Here is a 22122-nt window from a genome sequence, read left to right on the forward strand (position 1 = left end):
TCTGGTCATGGCGGGGGATCGTCTGTGCAGCCACGGGGCGTGCAAAGGGAAAAAGCAGCACAAAATCTGGGAGTCGGGCGCACCGTGAGCTGGCGTCCGGCACGGCCTGCGCACGGAAACACCTTCACCAGAGACCTGCTGGTTTAGGTCCTGGCACAAACCTTATGTTTCCAGACCGAACTGCAACCTGCGTCAAGGTAGATGTGCACACATCTAGAGAGCAGGGAAGAAATACAAGTATTTTGTGGATTTTCGGTTATGACTTAAAAAGTTTTAAACCTAGAAGCTTTGGAAAAGACCTGTACTGGAACCATTTGTCTCCTTTATTTATCCCCAGACAGAACAATAATGCAGTAACCTGCGTTAGACGGACTTCGCATTGTCAACAACTGAAACATTGCGAGGACGTGATACAGTCCTGATTGTTTTCAACACGTCGAAGCACTCAGAAATAAGCTGTCAGAGATGAGCGTCTAGTTTGGCAAATTCAAGTGCAAAACTGCAATTAAAAATTGCCTCTCCATTGCTGGAAAGCCTTTTCAGATTATCATACTGGGCAATAACTAAACCCTCCTCCTCAAAGTTAAAAATTCACTGCAATCATGAAACGATGAGAAAGGAAGAGCTGCTCAGCGTGTCACCTCCAGCTTGCTACCAGATTCTGAAACCATGACTGAGATCTGTGGCTGCTCTTCCAGGGCAAAGAACGGCCGAGGCTGATGGCAAGTGGGTGTGTGGAGGCGAGGGCTGAAACCCGTCCAGCAGAACCCCGAAAGGCAGAGCGAGCAGACGTGGCAGAACGGAGCAGGCAGGGACTGCAGCAGGATGAACCAAGAACATGATTTTTCTTGTTACTGTACCACAAAACGTGTGTCCGGGGAAGGCTGGTATTGGGTAGGAGCCTCTCATCGTTAACGGATGTACGACATTACTCATTATTACTACCGTCAGAACTACAGCATCACCCGGGCAGCAGCAGCAATATTTTCTGGATGAGAACACTCCATTTCTACCTTAAAGAATATCAATTCTTCTTCCAGCACCCAGCCTTGCTTAGCGGATAGTAGAGCTATTCCCAGCTACAAAGAAAATCTGTCCAAAAAAAATGGAGAAGAGAAAGGCAAATAAAATGTTTGATACTAAAGTCTTGCAAGCTGTAGTCTTTGACAGGAGGGAAATAAGCTCGACAGCTGGAAGGACAGCTTTCCTCGCCTCAAGGTCAGATCTGCCAGAGGGAGGGAGGCCTGGGGGCGGGTCGGCCCCAGCCCAGCCGCCCTGGCAGACAGAACCGTTCCCGGGCTGCTCGCTTCGACGCGTCTCCAGGAGGAAAAGCGCATGCCAGAGCACAAACCCTTGTCATCAACTTACACGTGGATCTAACCACCGAGTTAGTCATTTCTTAGCCTCTCACCAGCCTACCGCCCTGCTGACGCACGAGGACCGAGGGAGACGGAGTTAATAGATTGACTGGGCTGAAAAAGTAGCAGCGGTTCTCATCAGGATTTACATGCGGGTGCCGCGACACCTTCCCCTTCCAGGTCCCTCACAAAGAACAGAGAAAGACAAGTTGTAGTATTTGTTTCATAGGTTCATCACAACAGGAACATCACCCAGATCGAGACTAGGTCCAAGTAATAATCACTGTAATTAGCACTTCATTCATATAATTACCAGCAGACCCCATAACATTTTACAATGGAGGTAATTACCCATATTTTACAGCTGAGGAAACAGATACAGTGTAGGTGAATAACTTAAAAGAAATCATCAGTAAATCTGTGGCACAGCCAGAGACTGCAATTATCCTTATTCCCAGCCAAGGCTCTCCCCCATAATCCATGCTGAATTCACTTCTGTCTTGTGGGAAGGAATCCAGAGAAAATAAACACAAACTGGAATTTCCAATGTCTAGAAGAGCTGAAAAGCAGACAAGCCAAACCTGAAGGAGAAATAAAAACACATTTTTATCACCGAGCATTTTCTCACCAGAGGTCTGCAGCTAAGAGCGGAGGAAAGACAGAGGACCCTAGCTCCCGCACACACAGAAAGCCAAATGCAGGGTCTCGACTGCTACAGGAGCTCTACTTCCGTAAGCAGAGTAAAAGCAGAAGCACAAGACTGAGCCGGGGACGGCTGCCCAACGGCGCCAGCTTACCCCTTCAGCGATCAAAGACCTTAATGCATTTCGAGAACTTCAAGATTAAAGCAATAGCAGTAATTAAATTATTTAAGGACTTTGCGAAACAATATACAGACAGAGCGGCAAGCGGGGTGAGAAGCCTGGGAAATTCAGCCCCAATCCCAGAGGAAAACTCCCCAAGAAGCCGGCGGCCAGGGCACCCGTCCCCCCGCCAGGCAGCAGCAGCACCCGGGCTTTCCCCCCAAAAGCAGCAACTCCCCCCCGCCCCTCCAAGCACAACAGCAACAGGATTCTCGCCTAGAAGCCGCCAGCCCTAAAACACACTAGGAGGGGATGGCTGCCCATTTGTTAAGTTTACTGCGTACAGCCAGATTCTGTACAGAAATCTGTGTGTTTTCTCAGACACAGACTTTGGGGGGGGAAAAAATCTGTCCTGTACGCTTTTTTATCCTGCACGTTTGGATGAGTTTTATTACTAATAGAAAAAAAAACAATGTTTGCTTGTGTTGACTGATACATCTGTTTCTCAAAGTAGTTGAGACGAAAGTGAGCAATTTGTCTGTTGCCTATGTGTGTTTTATTAAATGAGCAGCACGTGCAGATGATTGATACACAAGTGGGTCTGGCAGGCTGAACGGAGCAGATTAGGTTAATCTGACCCCAGATGCATTACCTGAACTGCAAGACATGCAATGTTCTACAGCTAGTAAATGTGCCAAGTATTTCATTTCAGCCATTTAGCCTTATGTTAAGGTTAGCATATAAAAGCATCCAGCAGTAGAAGATACTGCATAAATTTCAAAATTAAGACTTGTTTCAGGAGTGGATGTTATCAATATTCTGGCTTTGAATAACAGAAAAACCTCGAAGCAGGAACAAATCTCTCAATAGAGTATTCTCTTAATATTTAAACAGACAAATGTTTTGCTTTGCCAACATTTTGCAGCATTTGTATAGTTCTTTGATTAAGTGTTTGAAGAAAACATGTATTTTAGTTCCTGTTCAGTAAAAAACAAGCTCAGTAAAATGAATTAAGTTCCATCGCCTCTTGCCATAAAATGGACAGTTGTTGCTGGTGTTACCTACTGTCATCCAGTGACACTGCAGCAGAAACCCGAAGACAGACTTCAAGTTTGGATAAATGGCAATGCTACTGCCTGTTAATGAAGCACCTTTCCTTACTAGTATTTACTGTTGTTTATACAGAAAACTGAGAACAATTCCTATCCTCCCTTTCCAAGGGCTCTACCTCCTCCTTGCTCAGCAGCTCTAGCACCCTGGAAGCCCATGCAGCAGCAACACAGGCATAATCCATATTCATTACACTGATTTCTGTGAATAGCCATCTGCATCTAACAGAATACTTGGAAAGATCATGAAAAAGATAACATGCATCATCCTGTGTCACCTGAACAGCTTGTGAGATACACCCAACTACTGCCATCACTAGGAGCGCTTACCTTAGGAAAAGAAGGCAGGGTGGACACGACAAAATATCTCCTGAAACAAGAAATTCTAGCCATCTTTCAACCTCATGTGTTTTTATATTATTGACTCCAATTCCCAACATCAGACATTTTTATTCCATCACTTTTTTTCCCTCACTATTTGTTCTACCAAGAGGCAGCTGAAAGCCAGCCCTCTGCACAGAGGAGGGAGATTCCCTTTGGTTTCCAGATGTCTAAATAAAGGTTTTTTTAAAAATTGCTTTCCTAGAAAGTCAAGGCATTCACATCTAACTGCTGCTGATATAAATATGTGTTATAAGGAGGAGAAAAATAGTCTTCAAGGAGTTTTCTTGGGCAAAATAAGCATTTTTTTTCCACTGAGTTTTAAAACCCCTGTTCTGAAGACTGGAGAAACAGCTCAAGATGTTTTTGGAGCATCGTACTTCTCAGGCTGACAGGCAGCATTAAAACAGAGTGAAAGCCAAATCCCAGCTACCCAAAACACGCTCGATGTAGGAGCGGCAGCCTTGTATACCAGAACTGATGACTCTAGGCCTACAAAAACGATTACAGCTAAAATTTGGAACAGGAGGGGAAATGGAAAAAACCACCTGAATGCTCCAAACACTGATGTAGGCTGTGACTGTCCATCTCAGCTCCTAACGACTGGCTCAGAGAAACACGTACATCGACACAGAGGAGATACTGGTCAGCAGAATCTTGTGAACACTGTTTTTGACTGCCACGTTATTTTAACAGGTGACTCTGCAAACACAATGAAGGGCAGTTTAAAAACAGAGATCTTGCTATTTAAGTGCGAAGATCAGTGCTGGAAATAACCATTTTCTCAAGCATGGATGCTAATTAAAAATAGGAGATGCTTCCTGAAACAAACTCTGGCAATGATGGTGCATCCCCACTGCTCAGGGGTAAAACCTGCTGGGGCTCAACCCACCGAGCCTTGCAGAGGGCTCGCGGGCACACCAGGCAGCTCGGGCTCAGCCCCGGGGGTCAGGAGCACCCCCGGCAAACCCCGCAGCGGAGCCTGCTGCAGCCCGTTTCGCTAGGGAAAGTATCAGCAGGAGGGTTTTCAGATGGGCTTTGGACTCCTCCGAAAGAGGCCAGACACGGGCAGCAGCCAGGTGAGGTCAGCGGAGCTGACTTTAATAGGTGAACAGCTCACAGCAATTTTAATCTGTAGTTCTAATGAACAATATAAAGTTTTATAAGCATCAACAAGGCTCAGAGAAGACCTAAATCCATTTCAGTGCTCATTTAGCAGCTTCATCTGTGTGCAATTAAAACTTCAGCATTTAATGTTAGAGAATAAAATAATGAGACACTTAAAAAATAATCTGTACTTCAGTGGGCCATGCTCAGTAGACTTTGTATGATCATTTACAAGATAAAAATAGAATTTGGCCAAAATCTGTCTTATACACCGGTACCCTTTCAGAAGAAAAATGGAAAGAAACAGCTACTAAACTCTAGGGGCTTTACTATCCGACGTACCCACAACACTGCTTCTTTAAGCACATCCACGCTTAAAGCACAGCTCAGAGCATTGATAACTTTCCTTTTGGCTTCAATGATAATGTAAAAATAATTGTAAATTGAGTTTCAACTGAGATTTTCATTTTGGTCTAAAGCCTAATCTTTTATTAAAATAGCTATCAGTTTTAAGCTGATGGTTAGGAAAACTTATCTTCAGGACAGGGAACAAAATTTTAACAATAAAGAATATTTCTTATTCATAAAAGTATCTTAAATGCTCCCATGATTACTTTGAGCTATCAAAATGTGACCGGGGTTGGGGGGATGGGGGACAACCAGCATATGTTTTTTCTGACCAAAAGAACTGTAGAGAAATGCAAATTAAACCAAAGATGTACAGAAATATCAAAATAAATTAGATTTAATACTGGGAGAACACAGGTCAAAAAATGTGATGTACCATACAAGAAACATACACACAGTTAAACTTAAAAGAAGCAAAAACCAATGAAAATTACATACTTTATTTTTTTTTAAACAACTGAAATAATTTTTATTCAAGAAAAGCCAACATTACATATCTCCATAGGAAAAAAAAAAAAAAGACATTTGGGGAGGTCAAAGAACGCTACAGTTTAAAATGATGAAATGTTACAGCTTGCACACCAAAATTAAAAATGAAATGAAATTAAAAAAATGAAATGGTTACCAAAGTAATGCAGGTCAAGGGATCAAAGGTGAAGGGTCACACATTATTAAAAAGAAATCCAAAAGGGCGTCTGCATCAAGATCTCTGCAAAACAAAGGAGCTTCAGTGAGTAAAACCAGTACCTTCCACGGAATCCCACCAAAGCTCTCGCCATCCACACCCAGCACGCGGCGCCGCCGGGCTCCCTCCTGCCGCCACCACCACCCTGCCGGCGCCGCTCTGCTCCTACTGCTACCAGCCTGCTTTCCTTACTGACAGGTTTTTTTAGAACCTCCCTGTAGAATGGCTTCTACAAGTCTTCCTGTTTCCATGTTGGTGCATTTGTTTCTTATTGGACAAGATGGGGTTTCCGAGCTGGGGATAAAGCCAGCAGGGCCCGCGCTGCACCACGCACGTGGCCCTGCCTCAGCACGGCCGGTCCCTTCGCCAGGGAGCCCGCTGCTTCGGGAGGAACATGAAGGGCTTTTAGATCATCTGCTTTCGGGGTATTACATGCCCTTTTTCAAGAGTTTGCTTTAGTCATTCTAACTGTGGAAACACAGTAATTACTGACACACACGCACGCTGAACTCCTAGCATCATAACGTATTGGTTTAACGCTACAATAAAAAAGTAATTCAAACGTGGTTACCAAGACAAAGGCCTCCCCTCCTGGAATTCCAATTACACAGAAGCTATATAAAAGAAACCTTTGGTACCCATTTCTGAGCAAGATGCAGTCAATTATCTATACTAAATTTATGCAGAGAGCGTAATATTTACATCAGATAACTTCAGGAGAAAGGCACCCACCAAGGGCACTACAACCCTCCCCATTTCAGCGGCTCTCCCCTGCCTGGCAAGGCGTTAAGGCTGGGGAGTCTTTCACCCGGACCAGAACAGCTTCATGCTTGAAGCCAAGAAACGAGCCCACCCTGCAAAAGTGCGTCTTTGTACAGCAAAGAAGCCACCAATGATAGAAAAATCACCACATTCAGAGTTGTAGTGCAATGATCTGACTTGCCTCGGCATCTTTCCCCATCACTCCTGCTTTACATATCGCAGCAAGAACCCCCTGGAGAAAGGAGAATCTGTATTTTTAATATCCCCCCTCAGCAGCAGTGTCTGGCAAACACTCCTGCTAAAGCTACTGCCACGTGTTGGAGTTAAAACTAAGTTCTCGCCATTATTTCCAACATTTATCAATTCCAGTTTCTGTGAACCCAACCAAAACGTCAGCTCTTCTGCTGGTATTTCACCCGTGTGCCGAGGCTGGGCCCCTCGCTCGAGACTGGCACCTCAGATCTGTACCACCACCTCATTCTGGAGGGAAGCGATTTGGAAACCAAGCGACACAGAAATAATTCAACAACAAAGACACAGCTTTGCAGTGACTCAGCAGCTAATTAAGCCCGGAAGGTATTAACACGACTCCCACATCAGGAAGACCCTGTACCTCAGGAATCGCTGCCCAGCGCGCGATGGGGAGGTGAACGCGGGCAGCTGCCTGCGGCTGGACAGGGGCTGCCAGCGCCGGCCGCCCCGCTAGGGCCCGTGCCGCGGGTGCTGCACCCAGCGCCAGCCCGAGGCTCCCTCCCTGCTGCTCCGGCAACACGAAGTTTGCACGAAAATGAGTTTTACGTAACTCCAAGAGCATTTTACCCAGGGGATGGCAGCGGACTCGAGGTTCACTAACTCCCTTCTGCTGTCTGCCAGCCGGCCACCCCCTGCTCCCCTTTGCACGATCCACAGCCATGGCTGCAAGCTGGGTACAGACACCAATTCCAAAGGAATGAACACAGACTTTTTTTTTTTTAATTTCTCCCCTATTGCAACAGATTTCTCCCCTCTCCCACTCTCCCCCCAGGCACACTTTGTTCCCCCCAATGATCACTCCTTTTGCAGAAAACAAATTGGTTTCACTCTCAGTCCTTTTTCTTAAGTACTACCCCCGCATAAAGTCTTCGCTTTTATTGGCACTAATTTTTCCTTCATATCTAGTTTTTCGTTTTCATCTAAATCCCCTGATTTTTCTCTTCAAAATGAAACAGCCACCCTTGGAAGTAGCGAACATGAGACCAAGAAGACAGGATTTCAATCACTTACAAAATGTAATATCCTCAGTTTCCATTCATTCGACAAGTGAACCAATTCATTTGTGTTTATATATGCCAGTCCCTGGCAGAGACACACTTAAATTGACTTTGTAAATTGACTTTGTTGTAACATTTTCCTTGTAAAATACGGTACAAAGTACGACTCACATAACACACCAGTGAGTATTTTACTCAGTGCTGGGCAAGCCAGAGATCCAAATACATGATACTGCGGTACCTACCAGTACTGTTGGTGTCCCGGCAGACAAAGAGCTAAGCAACAATTAAATCAATGCACTCTGCTAATTCTCTCACTTTTGAAGAAGGGTTTACATAGCTGCTAACGCCAACTTTTTATTCCCCCTACACCTGATTCCACATTCTCTTTTGATACTACACTTCAGAGTAGCCATGTACCATTAATGAGGATGAGCCCCAACAGTCGATGCAGGTTAGGAAAAGCACACCAGTTCATCAACTGGAGTAAATTATATTTCACCTTATTTTCCTGCATTCCTAGAGCAATCTATGATACTTTTTCCTTTTCCTTTTTTTTTTTTTGAAATTGTGTTAAGTATATGATAGACCAAGGATTCAGAGAAGAACAGATGTCTGGACACGCATTTGTTGCTGCTAAACTACAATTGTTCACTCAACACTTTCGGTAGAGGAACCTGGAGGTGGCTGATGTGGCAAAGAAAAAGAAAGTCCCTTCCATCTGAAGTAGCCACTGAGGTTTGCTGGGAGGTTTCATCCCTGAACCCAAGAGCTGTTCCCGCCTGCTCCGTCTCTCGGTGCTGCACACAAACGGCGCATCCGCTTCCCGAGCACCGCGAACACAACCAGCTGCACCTCGACATACCACGGTCGGAGGGTGCTCACCGTGCAGCCCGTCGGCAGGCACGGCTACAGGAGTGCACCCAGCAAACTGGAACAATTCCACCCCAAACTGATTGCTAGAAAGTTTCAAAATTTGCAAAAATATTCAGAGGTATTTTGATAGGTCACTAATGTCAAAAAGCCAGCAAGTTAAATACCATCAGCACTTTATACTTTGTGTATAATATACTAAAACTAATTATGAAGTAACTTTTTTCTTTAGCTATCATTAAGGGTAAAAAAGTTAATTTAATTCATTCAATCGAATTCACTTGGGAAAAAACCCAGGAGGGCTGTACATTATCCAAAACAATACATTTCATCTGTTTGCTATGCTTTACAGAATTCAATCTGGTCCCAGGACTCTGACACATTAACTGCACAGAACTGCAAAATCAGCCATTTTTAAAGACTTATCATTATACAATTACAGCGTTGGTCCTATTAAGAAAAGGGAGGGAAAAAAAAAGTTAGATTTTCCTAAGAGGAAGATGAGGAATCCCTCTATTAGAGCATGAACGGCATAGCAGGTATTACTGCTTTTGTTTAAAATTGCCAGGAATGGTAACCTTTCAATTCTGCTAAATCACCGAGCCTGTTCACAACATTTACTAATTATGTAAACATGACTGAGGAACTGCAAAAGCAAAGCCAGTAGCAGATTTTCTGCTTTGTACATTAGGCAAAGCGCAGAATTTCATTAATTTCACAAAATAAACCCATAATGAAGTGCTTCTGTTAAAGAGAAATTTCCATCTCGTTCACTGATCAGCCTTAAATCATAATCACACACAGCGAGAAAAGCCGCCCACACGTGCTAGACAGCGTCAGTCAGGTGTACAAACAGTTTACTCCTGACTCTGCTCTAGGCAGGGTGTAAACGTTCTTCCCCTTTGATTTCACTTCCAGAGCTTTTTCTTCTCCTTTAAAGAAAGTGGGTGTCCTTACATTTCTGTTGCTGGCCAAGAGGACGGGCAGGCGCTGGCAGGCGCAGTGCCAGGTAGCACGAGGGCCCAGCCAGTGACCGGCTCAGGTGGGACGTTCCTGCCCGCCTCCAACGGCCAGCAGACACCTCCACCACCCCAACACGGGGCGGGAGCCAGCACCCCTGGTCTTCATTTCACAGATGCTCCAGCACCTGGCAAACGTTTTGCCCTCAACTAGGCACTTCCCTTCATTCATAAAACCTTACGTTAACGTGTTTCCACCCCCAGCTCAGCACAAACCTAAGGGCAACCCCGTGTGCCAGAGCGGCGGTGGCAGGAGGAGGTGGCACATGGGCAGCGCGCACAAGCCGGGCTGGGACCGCCGCCCCGCTGCTCCTCCAGGCGGAACAGAAAGCAACAAAACTCCCAACAATAGCATTTGCCAACACCACCGTAATATTTTATACTCTGGGATCACATGGGCAGCAGGCAATTAGTCAAAATTAAATATTCTCATTGCTCTTGAGAGATCACAGAGCCGATGCAGACCGCGAGGACGTTCCAGCTTTGTAAGTGCTCGGCAGCCGCAGAGCTCTCACGACAACAGCCAGCCTCTGGCTTCGGGAAACTCTGCACTTAAGCAAAACACATCTGAATTAACTTCAGCTTAATGGGAAGCATTAAACAAAATACACTGAATAACTTCACTGTCCTCAGGAAACTAACGAGTGCTGTCGCTTTTCCAGAAAGTTTTGCCATCGTGATGGCTTATTGCAGAGGGGATGCTGTGACCCGGACGGACACCCCCTCCTCGCTCGGACTGCGGGGATGATGAAAGCTGGTCCACACGCTTGCTTGACCCCACAGATTTCTAATGCATTAACCTACTTGGGTAAATAAGGTACGAACTGGTACAGTAACGCAGTGAAGAGTTACAATACACCACGCCGTCCAGGGCAGCCTTGAAACAAACAGGTGCTTTAAGTTTTCAGCCATAAGAGTTAATTCTAAAAGGCACTTAAAAGCATTTGATAAAAAAACCAAAAAGTCGCAGCATGCCGTTGGGCTCTGTCTTTACCCAGAGTGGCACTCCGATGAACAAACTTGTGCTGACAGGAGCCGTGCGGTAACTGGCTGCCTGACGCGGATGCGCCAGGGGGCTGAGGGGGAACTGGAGTAGCAGGTGGCAGACGAGGTATCGCTTTCCCCTACTCCTCACTAGCGTTTCACGGCGGAATAGCCAGCCCAAACGCTCGAGACTCACTTCCCAAATCAGTCTGGGTCCCTTACGTCCCTCAGGCAATTCTCCAAACCTTCAAGATCATCCCTGCGCTTTAGAGAAAAGACGGGAAATAACCTGATGTCAAGCAGCAGAAGAGAATGTCGCTGTCGTGCAAGCAAAGCAGAAACGCAAGAGCACATCAGCGATGTCAGAGCGCGCGACTCAAGGTCCCCATCGCGGTGCCGTTGAAGAATTTCTTCCTACGCTAAACAGCGCTCAAATAGAGTTTTGTAATTGCACTTATTTGCATACTACCAAGCAATACCTAAGCCTGCAATCTGTAAAAAGTTGATGCTAGCTACCACATCGGAAAACGGGGCATTTCTGCCTGGCGCCTCAAGAAAAGCCTAAGCACACAAAGCAATTACTACTGGTTTTTTCTACTGTGGAAATTCTGGGCTTCTCCCAACAGAGAACGTAAATATAGAATATTGTCAGAAACAAAAGCCCTAGGTAGCATTTTACATTTCCGATGTTTAACTTTTTCTTCTTTCTCGTACTGTGTCATTAAGTTTACAAGGATGATTAATGACTGCGGCTGCCAAGTCCATTAATGAAAGGCATCTCTGCTCAAAGCTGCAATCCCGCTTTTGGCAAGCACCGGGCAGAGACAAGGTTACTCCAGCACCCTTGAGCCCCTGCACCCACCCGCACCGCCGGGCGCAGCGCCCTGGGAAGCTCCCGGCTCCCAGACACCCCACTCGCTCGGCAGGAAGAAGCGGGATGCGGTCCCTGCAGACAGTGTCTCTTGCCGCCCAGAGCGATTAGCGGGTAACGAGCCAGCGACCTTTGCCACCTTCCCTGCCCGCAGACGCCCGCTCTGCACCACGGTGCTCTGGGAGCATCGGCCCCAGCCGGACCTGAGACCCGGCGCCCCCCAAATCCACGTCTGGGGTGCACCGCGAGCACGCCAAGCACCGCGCCACGGGAGACCCGGCGCCCCCCAAATCCACGTCCGGGGCACACCACGAGCACGCCAAGCACCGCGCCATGGGACCTCTTCGCTCCACACGCTCCCTCAAATCAGAGCCAGACCTGTACTGCAAACGCTAACAGAGTTCAAAATGAACGACTACCAAAACCCAAGAGCAAGGAACTCCCTCACGTGCACAGAGCGTTGCAGAATTTTCTGGCAATTAACTGATTTGTCCTAATGTGAGAAATCATATGAAAATCCCCTTTCTATCCTCCCCCAGAGCAAGAGAAATAAGCACACACGCACTTTCACAGGCATCTCAAAAAATGTAAATCTGTAATTAAATTGCTTGGCTAAACTTATGATTTTGTATCTCTGGAAAAAAAAAATTGAATTAGAAGGAACACTTCCTTCACTAGGAAATATAAAACCACTATAAACTTGATTTAAGACGAGATGACATCTTGATATGGAAATATATTTCCATCAAACATTTCAGTTAAAACTGCATAATCTGATGGAAAGAAAACATCTCAATAACGTGTTCTAAGCATTTTTAAATGCTCCATTTCTCTTGCTGCTCACAGCATTATTTTACTAAGTGTAAAGTCAACCACAACCTATTCAGCTCTCAAAGGATATTGTTTCTCCATCCCAATTACCCAATCCAGAGCAACGTATGACCATTATCCTCAATCTGCAGATGAAAGCGCTCAGAAAAAGTTATTCGCAGCGTTCCCATGGCGATGCCCTGGTAGAGGAAAGAACAAACCCCAGCTGCTCCCTGACCTCCGCGTTCGGCGTCGGCAGCGTCTCCGTTGCAGATGCAAGGGCCCCGTCAGCAGCCCCAGCCCACGCCAGCGCGCCATGCCTGCCCTTTAGGCTGCCCACCAGCCCCAGGGGCGGAACGTACACTTGCACTTTATTTCAAGGACCCACAGATGCCCACAAGGGCCATGTTTAAGTTTCCTTGAAATATCCCCACACAAAGGAGCAGAAAAAGCATGCTTAAGGGTTTCAGAAAGCAGCCAGGTCATAGCTGGGTTCCAGCATCCATCCATCCCACACCAACTGCCGCCCCACTCACGCTCTGGAGAAGTCTGTGGCGAGACCGGACATCCACGAGTCTGTCCAAACACATACGAGTTTGAGGGAGGACAGCAATGTCATAGGCATATGCAGATGTGTAAGTTACTATAAACATTTTATTTCTTTTACATCTTTTAATAAACCTCCCTATCGGTGAGACCTCTCACAAGCAGTGCCAGTGACTCCGAAATGAACACAAAGATTCTGGAAGCACCACTGTATAGAATACATCTTTTTCTTCTATATTTTACAACTCGTGCTTTCACCAGCATAGACAGAACACCTGTGTATTCAGATGAAAAAATATATTCCCTTCGGAATGACTCTGAAATGTAATCCAACATTATTATTCAATTATACCCTAAGAAAAATTCAAGTTTTATAACAGTGAGCAGAATTAAACTTCTAGGTTGGGGGTGTGGAGGAAAATAAAATCTGTAAGCTAAGCTCCCTCCTCCCCCGTAATTAACACAAATTTTCCAAGACTTCATCTAGGCATAAGATTCTGCCTTTTTCTCCTTTTTTTTTTTCACTGAGCTAATGAGGCCAAAAATCTCTGGCCACAAGAAAAGCTCTTCCTTTTAAATAATGCAACAGGGAAATTGCAACTGACACCACAGAGGCTGGCAGAGACGGCACCAGTAAGAACCCACGTACAGAACCAGCTCCTCGTCCCCACTGCGTGGCAGCCACAGGGACAGATTTTGGAGGAGAGAGATACAAATGAGTGTGACAAACTTGACATTCAAAGACAGAAGTGGGTTGGTTTTGTTTTTTTAACATACCAGCTGATGATCTGCAGATATTAGCAAACAATCCGTCTAGAATTAAGGTATGAGACCAACCTACACCAGCAATATGCTGGCAAGCACCATCCAAACCATCCACCTTCCCCCCCTCCAGAACGCTGGCACATCCTTCAGAAAGGCTACGCTCCCAAATTTTAGTTCTAGCCTAATACACCTCACAAGCGCCTACGCTTTTCCATTTGCCTCATGCTTATGAATAATAAAGATTCCCAGCTATATGATTAACTTCATTTGCCACATTCTGTACCCTGGGAGGCTCCACACACCAGACATTGTTCAAGCAGGAAAGCCAAAAGCCTGCATGTGTAAATGTATACACAAGGTCTGAACTAGGGACAACAGAAACACTAGAGAAAAGCGACTAAAAACCAACAACCCGTTTCCAGTAACGAAGAGCATCACTCTGCCACAAACCTGTGCAGAGAGCTTGCTTTCTCACCTTTGTCAAAGCATCACCTTTTAGAGCCACTGGAACTGTTATCACTCCATGTCCCATCCCCGTCAGCATCAGTGCCATCACAGAGACGCTGCAACCCACGTTCTTTACAATTTACATTTCAATTCAAATGACCCAAGACAAAAACATCTCCACAGAAGAGCCAACGCCAGCAACTCCCAAAAAAACCCGATTAATTCTGTCACAGTGCTTAGTATGTTAAAAATACATAGACTTGACTTCAACTTTCAGACGAAAGAAGGAGGGGGGTGAAGGACCCAACTTTGAAAACTACACACGAACTGATCCGTATTTGATCCTGCGCTCAGCTTGCCACTCGCAGTCATTACACTCGGGAGGGCGGTTTTCATTTACGTGTTTAGATGTTACAAATGACTGATTAGAGGGACAAGAACAGTTAGCTTGCAACACGCAGACACTAACTGGAGTTTTACGGGAATTTCTCAAAGTTGATGCTTCAATTATTAAATTATTCCCACAAATGTGGCAAAGGTACTGTAAGACAGTGCTACTAAAAACTAAAACTATACTGCAGGTATTGCCGTGTAACTTCCAGCCCGGCTGCCCAGAAGGAATAAAGGCAAGGGATCGTAGACCTATTTGGACTGATCTTCAACTTCACCTTGGCCCCCCAGACACCTGAATTTTAAACACTTCTGTTACATTTCAGTGAACCCAACCATGACGCATTAACAGGAGATATGCAAACAAGCACATTCAGAGTAACTGGATTCCAGTATAAAACGCCCAGTTCCGTGCGTCCCCCGTTCTTAACAAGATTTCTCAGACAGGAGCAGGCTAGTTATTTCTCGGGACCCTGTTTGGCAGGAAAGAACATGCACCGGGTTTTTGTTCAGAAGTCTTTACACATAATAAAGTAACATTATGTTTACATGGTACCAAAACACCTATCTGATTTGAAACAGTCTTGAAACATGTCAATAACATGAGAAGATTTGGCTCTCTGACACAAGTCACACACACACGAGCAAAAGACTCCTACTATATGAGTAGTCAGCTGCCACATTTGCCTTCAAGTCTAGTTTAAAGCTCGCTTTCAACACGTAACAGGACTTTATTATTTAAACAACAGGTTCCAGAGCCAGGGAATTCTGTAACTTACATGGCAGGCTCTCAAAAAATAATCTGTGAGCATCAAGTAAGCTGGTACGTTTAAAGTAAATAAAGAGATTTAACTACCTCATTAGTGTTCCAGCGGTGCCTCTCTTTCGGTAAACTTGAACATTTTGGTAGACATTCAAGCAGCTTCTTCGGTAAAAAGATTTTTACATGACTGCCATTGCTGTTCCCATGATCATCTAGAAAGAAGAGGAGACACGTGATGTATACACAGAATAGGTGGCTGCCAGCAGGAGACCCTGGCTACCACAAGACTTGGAAACCCACCAGTTCACTTGTCAAAGAGCAAGCAATTTGTCACTGCAAAGAACTCCACGGCTTTCTGTTGAAATCCCACCTTTATTTCAGAAATATAAACACTTTAATTCATTGTGATTGCAAAGTTTGAGAAGATCTTGGACGGATTCGTGCACAAGGAGCCTGTGTGTGTGCTTACCTATGCCTATTTTGACTTATTATTTCCCTCAGTGACAAATTTTACAAGCAATAGCGACAAAACGTTAGAGAAGCTGTGACCACAGCAGTATGACCTGCCAGGAAAGTCATAAATGAAGTTCACACTCGACAGGATTTGCAAGTAAATAAGCACAGAGCCCCAGTAGCTGCTATAATTTTGTCAAGCTGCAGTAGAAATGCAACTCAAGGTCTATTAGTTCATTTAAAACTAAAACGCGCTGTACCTGATTAAAAACAGGTTACTTTTCTTTCAACGGACAGCTCAAAAAGTGAATGTAGTTCCTCAACGTGACAGGGAGGTAGAGGCATGGAAATCTTCCTACCTCGCCATACCCAGGGGTCTCAAAGCAGAAATACTGAAGAATAAAAAATTATTCCTTTTTGTTGCTAAAAATTTAGAAGGTGCATCAATTCCCCTTAAAAAAAATAGACACCCAAAAAACCCTCAAGTCCAACAAGAGCCCACAGAAATCCCAGAAGCATTCACCTGATTACGCGTCTCTTACCACCCCGCTACCACCACCTGAAGCAGCAGAGCACCCACCAACGGTCCCCGCAGAAGAGGGAACCGGAGCAGCAGGATACGACATCCCAGCTACAGCACGGGAGCTCCACCCGTTCTCCTCCTGCAACCGCCATCGCTGCCTTCCTCCGCTCCTCTCGCGCGGCGCCTGACAGACACTGGGCAGCGCTACACGTGAAGTACACTTACTCACTGGCATTTTACCCTACCAAATTAATTTATAGTCATTTCCCATTTGGAAGTGTACAGAAAAAGGATATTAACTTTTTCCCTTTTACACATCTAATCATTTTATGTCATTAAACAGACGCCAGCATCATGATCAAACTCCTCTGCAATTACGTACGATACAGAATCTCGCATGACCTGCAGCAAACCGCAGAGAACCCGTCCCGCGATCGTTTTAGAAAGCGGGTGAAGAGCACAAACGAGCAGCGAGACATCCCTAGTATTTTTAAAGCTTGATTATACTCTTGGATGTGTCAAGTTCAACAATATACATGCTGTTAAATCAACTACTCGTGCAAGCACAGCAGATGAGTTTACAAGATAAGCAGCGATGTGTATGATAAACGTGAGCTGCTCTATAATTTACGAGTCCTGTGAGCTCCCTGAGTTATTGGGAACTTTACTGTACACTGCGTTAGACTAAATCAACAGGGCTGCCAGTTTCATACTTCTTCCTGGGCGAACGCGCAGTCGGGCAGTATTGATCTCTGCTGAACTGATAAAGAAATCGGGAAGAGGGCTCTCTGGGTTATTTTTTTTCCATACCATTCCAGGATTTCTAGCTTGACACTGAACATCTCAGACTGTTACTCTGTGGGGCTTTTTGGCCACATCCTCCTCCCAGCCAATGTTCTGCATGTGTGGCCGTCACCTCTGTCATTCCCCACCATCCCTGGCCGCTCAAAGCTTCACAAACACCATGTCCTGACACCCAGGGTTATCCCCACAGACACCCGCTGGCGTGGGGCAGAGAACGGAGCCGGGCAGCGCCCCGTCGCCACAGCAGCCCCCAGCCACTCCCACCCGCAGCCTCAGGTCTGCCACCCAATTCGGCTGGTACCTACTTAACATTCCCTACATTAATTTTATACCGTTTTCATTTCTCATTCAAAATATTGCGTTGCACTACATTCAATTCATTAAGGCGGCGAAGTATTTTACAGCACACATTATTGCTTTTATCAGCCAAACTACATCCCCAGTTACATCTCATCAGCTTATTTTCCATGGGCACATTTTAATTGACATTAATTGTATTACTTCCCCTTACCTCCGTATCAGTCAAGTCCTCTATCATTCATTCCATTATTTTGCAGGGCTGGCAGACCTCTAATTATTCAGCTCGTTTTATTAACTTTCTTCCACTGTCATCAATTATCAGTATTATTAATCCAGAAAGTGCCTATGGAAAATAGATCCCTTAAAAATGTTTTGGTAGAAGTTATCAGAACTTGCTGACTCTAAACCTTCCAACTCCTGTTGTTCACATCTCACACCTATGTTATTATAGCAACGGAAGGTCATTTTCATCATCCTGAAGTGTCACTACATCTCACGTGCGCTTCCCTTTTCCGCGTTTAGCAACGACATTTCTTCATTCCAAAAAATCCCCAACATGGAAAACAACAACTGCCACCTGCCTCGATCTGACAGGCTTTCTGTTCAAGGATCCTCCTGCCGCGTGGTCAGAATGACAATAATCCCATCATGGAAAGTGAATCTTAAATTTGGTGACCTCTGAAACAGGTTTGACCTTGGAGAAGGACAACGTTGGCCAAGCAGCTATGCGGATGAAGAGCAAGAAAGTGCCTCGCCCCAAACGATGCACACAGACTGCTGTGACACTCGCTCCTCCGCCCGCTGGAACGGTCCCTGATGTACCCCCAAACGGAGGAAAGGCCGTGCAGATAGAACAGGGAAGCCGTGCACAGGGGAGGAGGCTTGCTCTCAGCTGCACTAACAGTGCCAGCAGACCTCGCTCACCCCTGGGCCTCCACGCCGTGAGCCAGCTTCCTCCTTCCTCCGTAAAGCGTTTCCCTCGGCAGCTGCCCAGGCGTCAGGCAGGGTCTGCCATCCCCACCCACAGACCGGCTACCACGAGCTCCCTTTCCTCCAGATCAGCTATCGCTTTGCTACTCATGCTCCTCACAAATAGCATCGCAATCCTTCCAACTGCGACACGGAGATCTTTAGGGAGGTGGAGAAAACAAAAAAGCAGTTGTCCTTCGGTTGGAATCAAGCCTGTCATTGCTAGTCAACCTGACACACCCACTCCCCTACCGCAGGGTCTTCCGATAGAGTCAGAGGAATGAGAATCCACACCACTCAGCATCCACACCCAACTCACAGAGCAACCAGCACGCGCCAGAGGGAACATTTTACATTTGTTTAGAATGAAAATTTCCTCTGTAGTTAAAAAAAGGAGCTGCAATTTCACAACGCTTGTTTGATTTTACTGTGCAAATGCAGGCCAGATTTGTACTTGAACTTTCTTCCTCATATTATTTTTGCTACGGGTGCGACTTATGACATTGTGATCTGCAAACCCATCCAGTGTCAATAAAAAGTGCTTCTGCAAGCAAAGCTGCACTTGCACAAGGAGGATTTGCCAGTAAAGCTGTATCGACATGGGTTTTTTTTTTAGTGCAAAGCTGGCCACAGCTCAAAAATGCTTCCCAAGGCATGCACAGCCAATTCTGAAAACTACAATAAGGAAGCTCTACACTAAAATATAGCAGCCTACAATGTATCTTGTTATAATTCAGTCTGAAAATCCAAAATTTAAGTTCCATTAGCCATCTTCAGGATTACTTATTAGCAAACCAGAAACTCGTGTAAAATTAAGAAAGTACAACTATTATAAAGTTCATGGAAAGTTCCATATTAATTATACCACATAAACCCTTCGTAATTTTATGGGTTTCTTCATGCTCCTTGCACTTTATCCTCCCAAGGGATGCAACATGGGCCATAAAACTTTAAAGCGCACAACAGCAAATCACACAGTGAGTCCGTGCTCTACCCCTGCTCTCCAAACAATCCCCCCTTCCCCCTCCTTTTTTTTTTTTCTTTAACTGGTTCTTAAATCTTCTGCGATCCAGGAGGTGAACTTAGATCTGTAGACCGTTTAACTACCACAGTTTATCAATAAGACGTATAATTGGAGAATACAGAAATGGCTGAATGGGTGTTGATCAACTGCTGATTTGCAGACAGTTCTATACTGGAAATAAATAGAAAGAATAAGCCTATAAAATCACAAATGCAAGTTTCATAAACCCATTATTATGGAGTAATAACTTAGGGTTGGCCATCTTAACCACCTCGCAAGAGAGGTGAAAGGTGTTTACATGTTACCAATAGGCACTTTCATACAAGACAAACAGCTAAAATCGGAGTGTAATTATTAGCTACTTACACGGACCGGGAGGGCGTCAAGTTACCCGCGACGCCGCTCACCACACTGCTGCTTCGGGTGCCGAACCGAGCGAATACGTCCGGAAGCGGCACTCGCATGGCCACCGCAAGCGCAGGCCACCCAACGTCGTCCCGTCTCGGGCGTGATGCAGTCGAACCCCACACCAGCCCTCCTCGCCAGGCAACGCCAGCCGCGTGCCTGATCTGAGAGCTCAGTGGAGTGGAGGTCAGTGCCCAAAGCGAGGGCGCCAACGCCGCCGCCCTTCCTCGGGAGCTGTGGTTCTCAACCCTCCTGGCTTCCCTGAAACCCTGCGCCTTCGCAAAAAGCTGCTCTTCCAATAACTCACTTCTCTAAAGATAACATATGAAGACGCAGACAAAGATGAAAGTCAAGGTATCCAGATTTAGCCAAAAGAAACTCTTTTTTTTTACGTATTCCTATTTCCATGTATTGATTTGGCTCTGCCAGGTCCTGGGCTGTCGGTGGGGGTATGAAGCCCCCTTGAAGTCCTACATTCCTTCACTTGCTGACCTCTGGACCCAGACAAAACCCGTGAATTCCATCTGGCAGAATTAAATGCAAAGAATTATCCCCGATCCAAACATCTGAGGGGCTGGCATGCTATTTCTCATAGTTAAACTTCGTTCCTGGCACTTTCAATCAGTAAACAAGTAGCAACACATAAGCAAAACCAACAGCTTTTGGTCTGTTTTCTAGAAATATTTGGACGATTACAGTTGTAAATCTCTTGGCAACAAAAGCAGATTTCTAAATATCAATAGAGGGTGGCTAAGATAAGATAACCAGGCCCAGCTCTGCGGCGCTGCCTGCCCAGCAGGGCTCCGCTGGATGCCAGCGCCCGCCTCAGACGCTCCCAACCCTCCGCTGCCCCAGACACGGGCAGCCCCAGAAGCAGCCTGGGGCTGAGGGGAGGACATGAGGAAAGGGTGAACGGTTCAGGCAAAGGCAAAAAAAGCAAAATAGGAGCAAGAGAAGACGGCACAAAAACCAGCATGCGGGCAGCTGTGACTGCTGCCTGCGGGGAGAATGGGAGCAACAGGGAAAACCAAAAAGAATGAGGAAATCATGGGAATGGTAGTAGTATCAAGGATGATCAACAGAATAACTTTCCTCTAGTAAGTTATTGAGTCTAGCCTAGTTTCTTGGAATATTTGCGATAAATACTTTGTTGCTATGACAAGCTCCACAAACCATTCTAAAACTAAGAAATACAAATATAGATAAAACTCTGCTGCTGCGTATTATCGTCCCGGTCCTCCCCACCAATATTGTGCTACTTGTAAGTTACTTCATCCTTTTCACACAGCAGAAAGTTTCTTGACATTTTATAACTGAATTCAATTTGAACCACACCGTTATGTAAAACTGCAAATGGTGCGTTTTGGGGAAGAGTTGATAGCACAATTCTTCTTCATGAAAGCCTACGCGCTGGTTGAGGTCTGGTTTACACAATTAGCTATTTATTTCTTATGCTGTACATTTATCACTGTGCTCAGCGCTTGGGAGTCTGCTTCCCCCGACCAACAGAACTGGCTATTTCACAGGCTCCTCGTTCCCTCTCCCACCTCCGCAGGCGGGTTGAGGCACCCTCACAGCCATTCAAGAAAGGGGAATTCAGTTACATTCAAAGGTGCACAAAAGTAACTATATTAAAAGCAATCTTTAGGCATTTTTGGAATCTTGCTGCAACTTCCTCTTGCAGCTCCTGAGCGTGTTCATGCACGACTGTCATCACGGTGCTTTTAAGTGCAACAGAATGATCAGACACTGCTCACTGCCACCACCAATTCATTTGTTTTAGACCTGTCATCAATTCCTTCACCCCTTGGTTTTCAATAAAATTACACCATCAAATTCAACGGCAATGAAACTAAGGGGAGATGGCTATTTGTCAAGGCTAGCAAAAATACACCACCCATTTATACAGTTCTCCACACTACAAACATTCTCAACGCTACAACAAATTTTCCAGAAGTCCCAAAGTATTGGCTAAGGCCAGTATACACTGGCACTTCCAGACATGGATATTTTTACCTTTTTTTAAAAATTTTTTTTTTTTTTTTTTTTTTTTTTACACTATGAACAGTTTGAGTTTGGCAACCTACCTGGAGAGCTGGCAGGAAAAAAAACAAACCCCTTGAACCGCAGATGTGACAAGAGCAGGAGAAGGACACGGAGCTCTCCATTCCCAGAGATAACGGGAGCTTGCTCTTGCTCACCCGGTGCCGTAACAGCTCCTTGGCACGAAGCCGTACCTTCAGCATCGCCCCAGGAAGAGGAGAGGCACTGCACCCCCAAAAAAATGGGGTTAAGACAGACGCCAGCACCTGC

At 45.5% G+C, this 22122-nt stretch overlaps 1 protein-coding gene and 2 long non-coding RNA genes across 13 annotated transcripts in view; all 3 read right to left on the reverse strand.

Moving 5' to 3' along the window:
• The window catches only part of CAMTA1 (calmodulin binding transcription activator 1), a 305462-nt gene that overhangs the window by 260194 nt on the left and 23146 nt on the right, over positions 1-22122 (reverse strand). For 9 of the 11 annotated variants that reach the window (XM_074893063.1, XM_074893065.1, XM_074893060.1 and 6 more), the window contains one exon: positions 15425-15543. In XM_074893063.1, the coding sequence (XP_074749164.1) occupies positions 15425-15543 (119 nt within the window). The other 2 variants (XM_074893067.1, XM_074893066.1) reach the window with 2 other exon arrangements.
• LOC141954008 (uncharacterized) lies at positions 1574-4190 on the reverse strand. The gene is made up of 2 exons (XR_012632061.1): positions 3601-4190; positions 1574-1939 (listed from the first exon to the last, which is right to left on the reverse strand). It is a non-coding gene; the product is annotated as an uncharacterized LOC141954008 (long non-coding RNA).
• On the reverse strand, positions 10110-12456 carry LOC141954009 (uncharacterized). Its single transcript, XR_012632062.1, has 2 exons — positions 11880-12456; positions 10110-11813 (listed from the first exon to the last, which is right to left on the reverse strand). It is a non-coding gene; the product is annotated as an uncharacterized LOC141954009 (long non-coding RNA).

Source organism: Strix uralensis, chromosome 23, assembly GCF_047716275.1.
Source record: "Strix uralensis isolate ZFMK-TIS-50842 chromosome 23, bStrUra1, whole genome shotgun sequence".
Lineage (NCBI taxonomy): Eukaryota > Metazoa > Chordata > Aves > Strigiformes > Strigidae > Strix > Strix uralensis.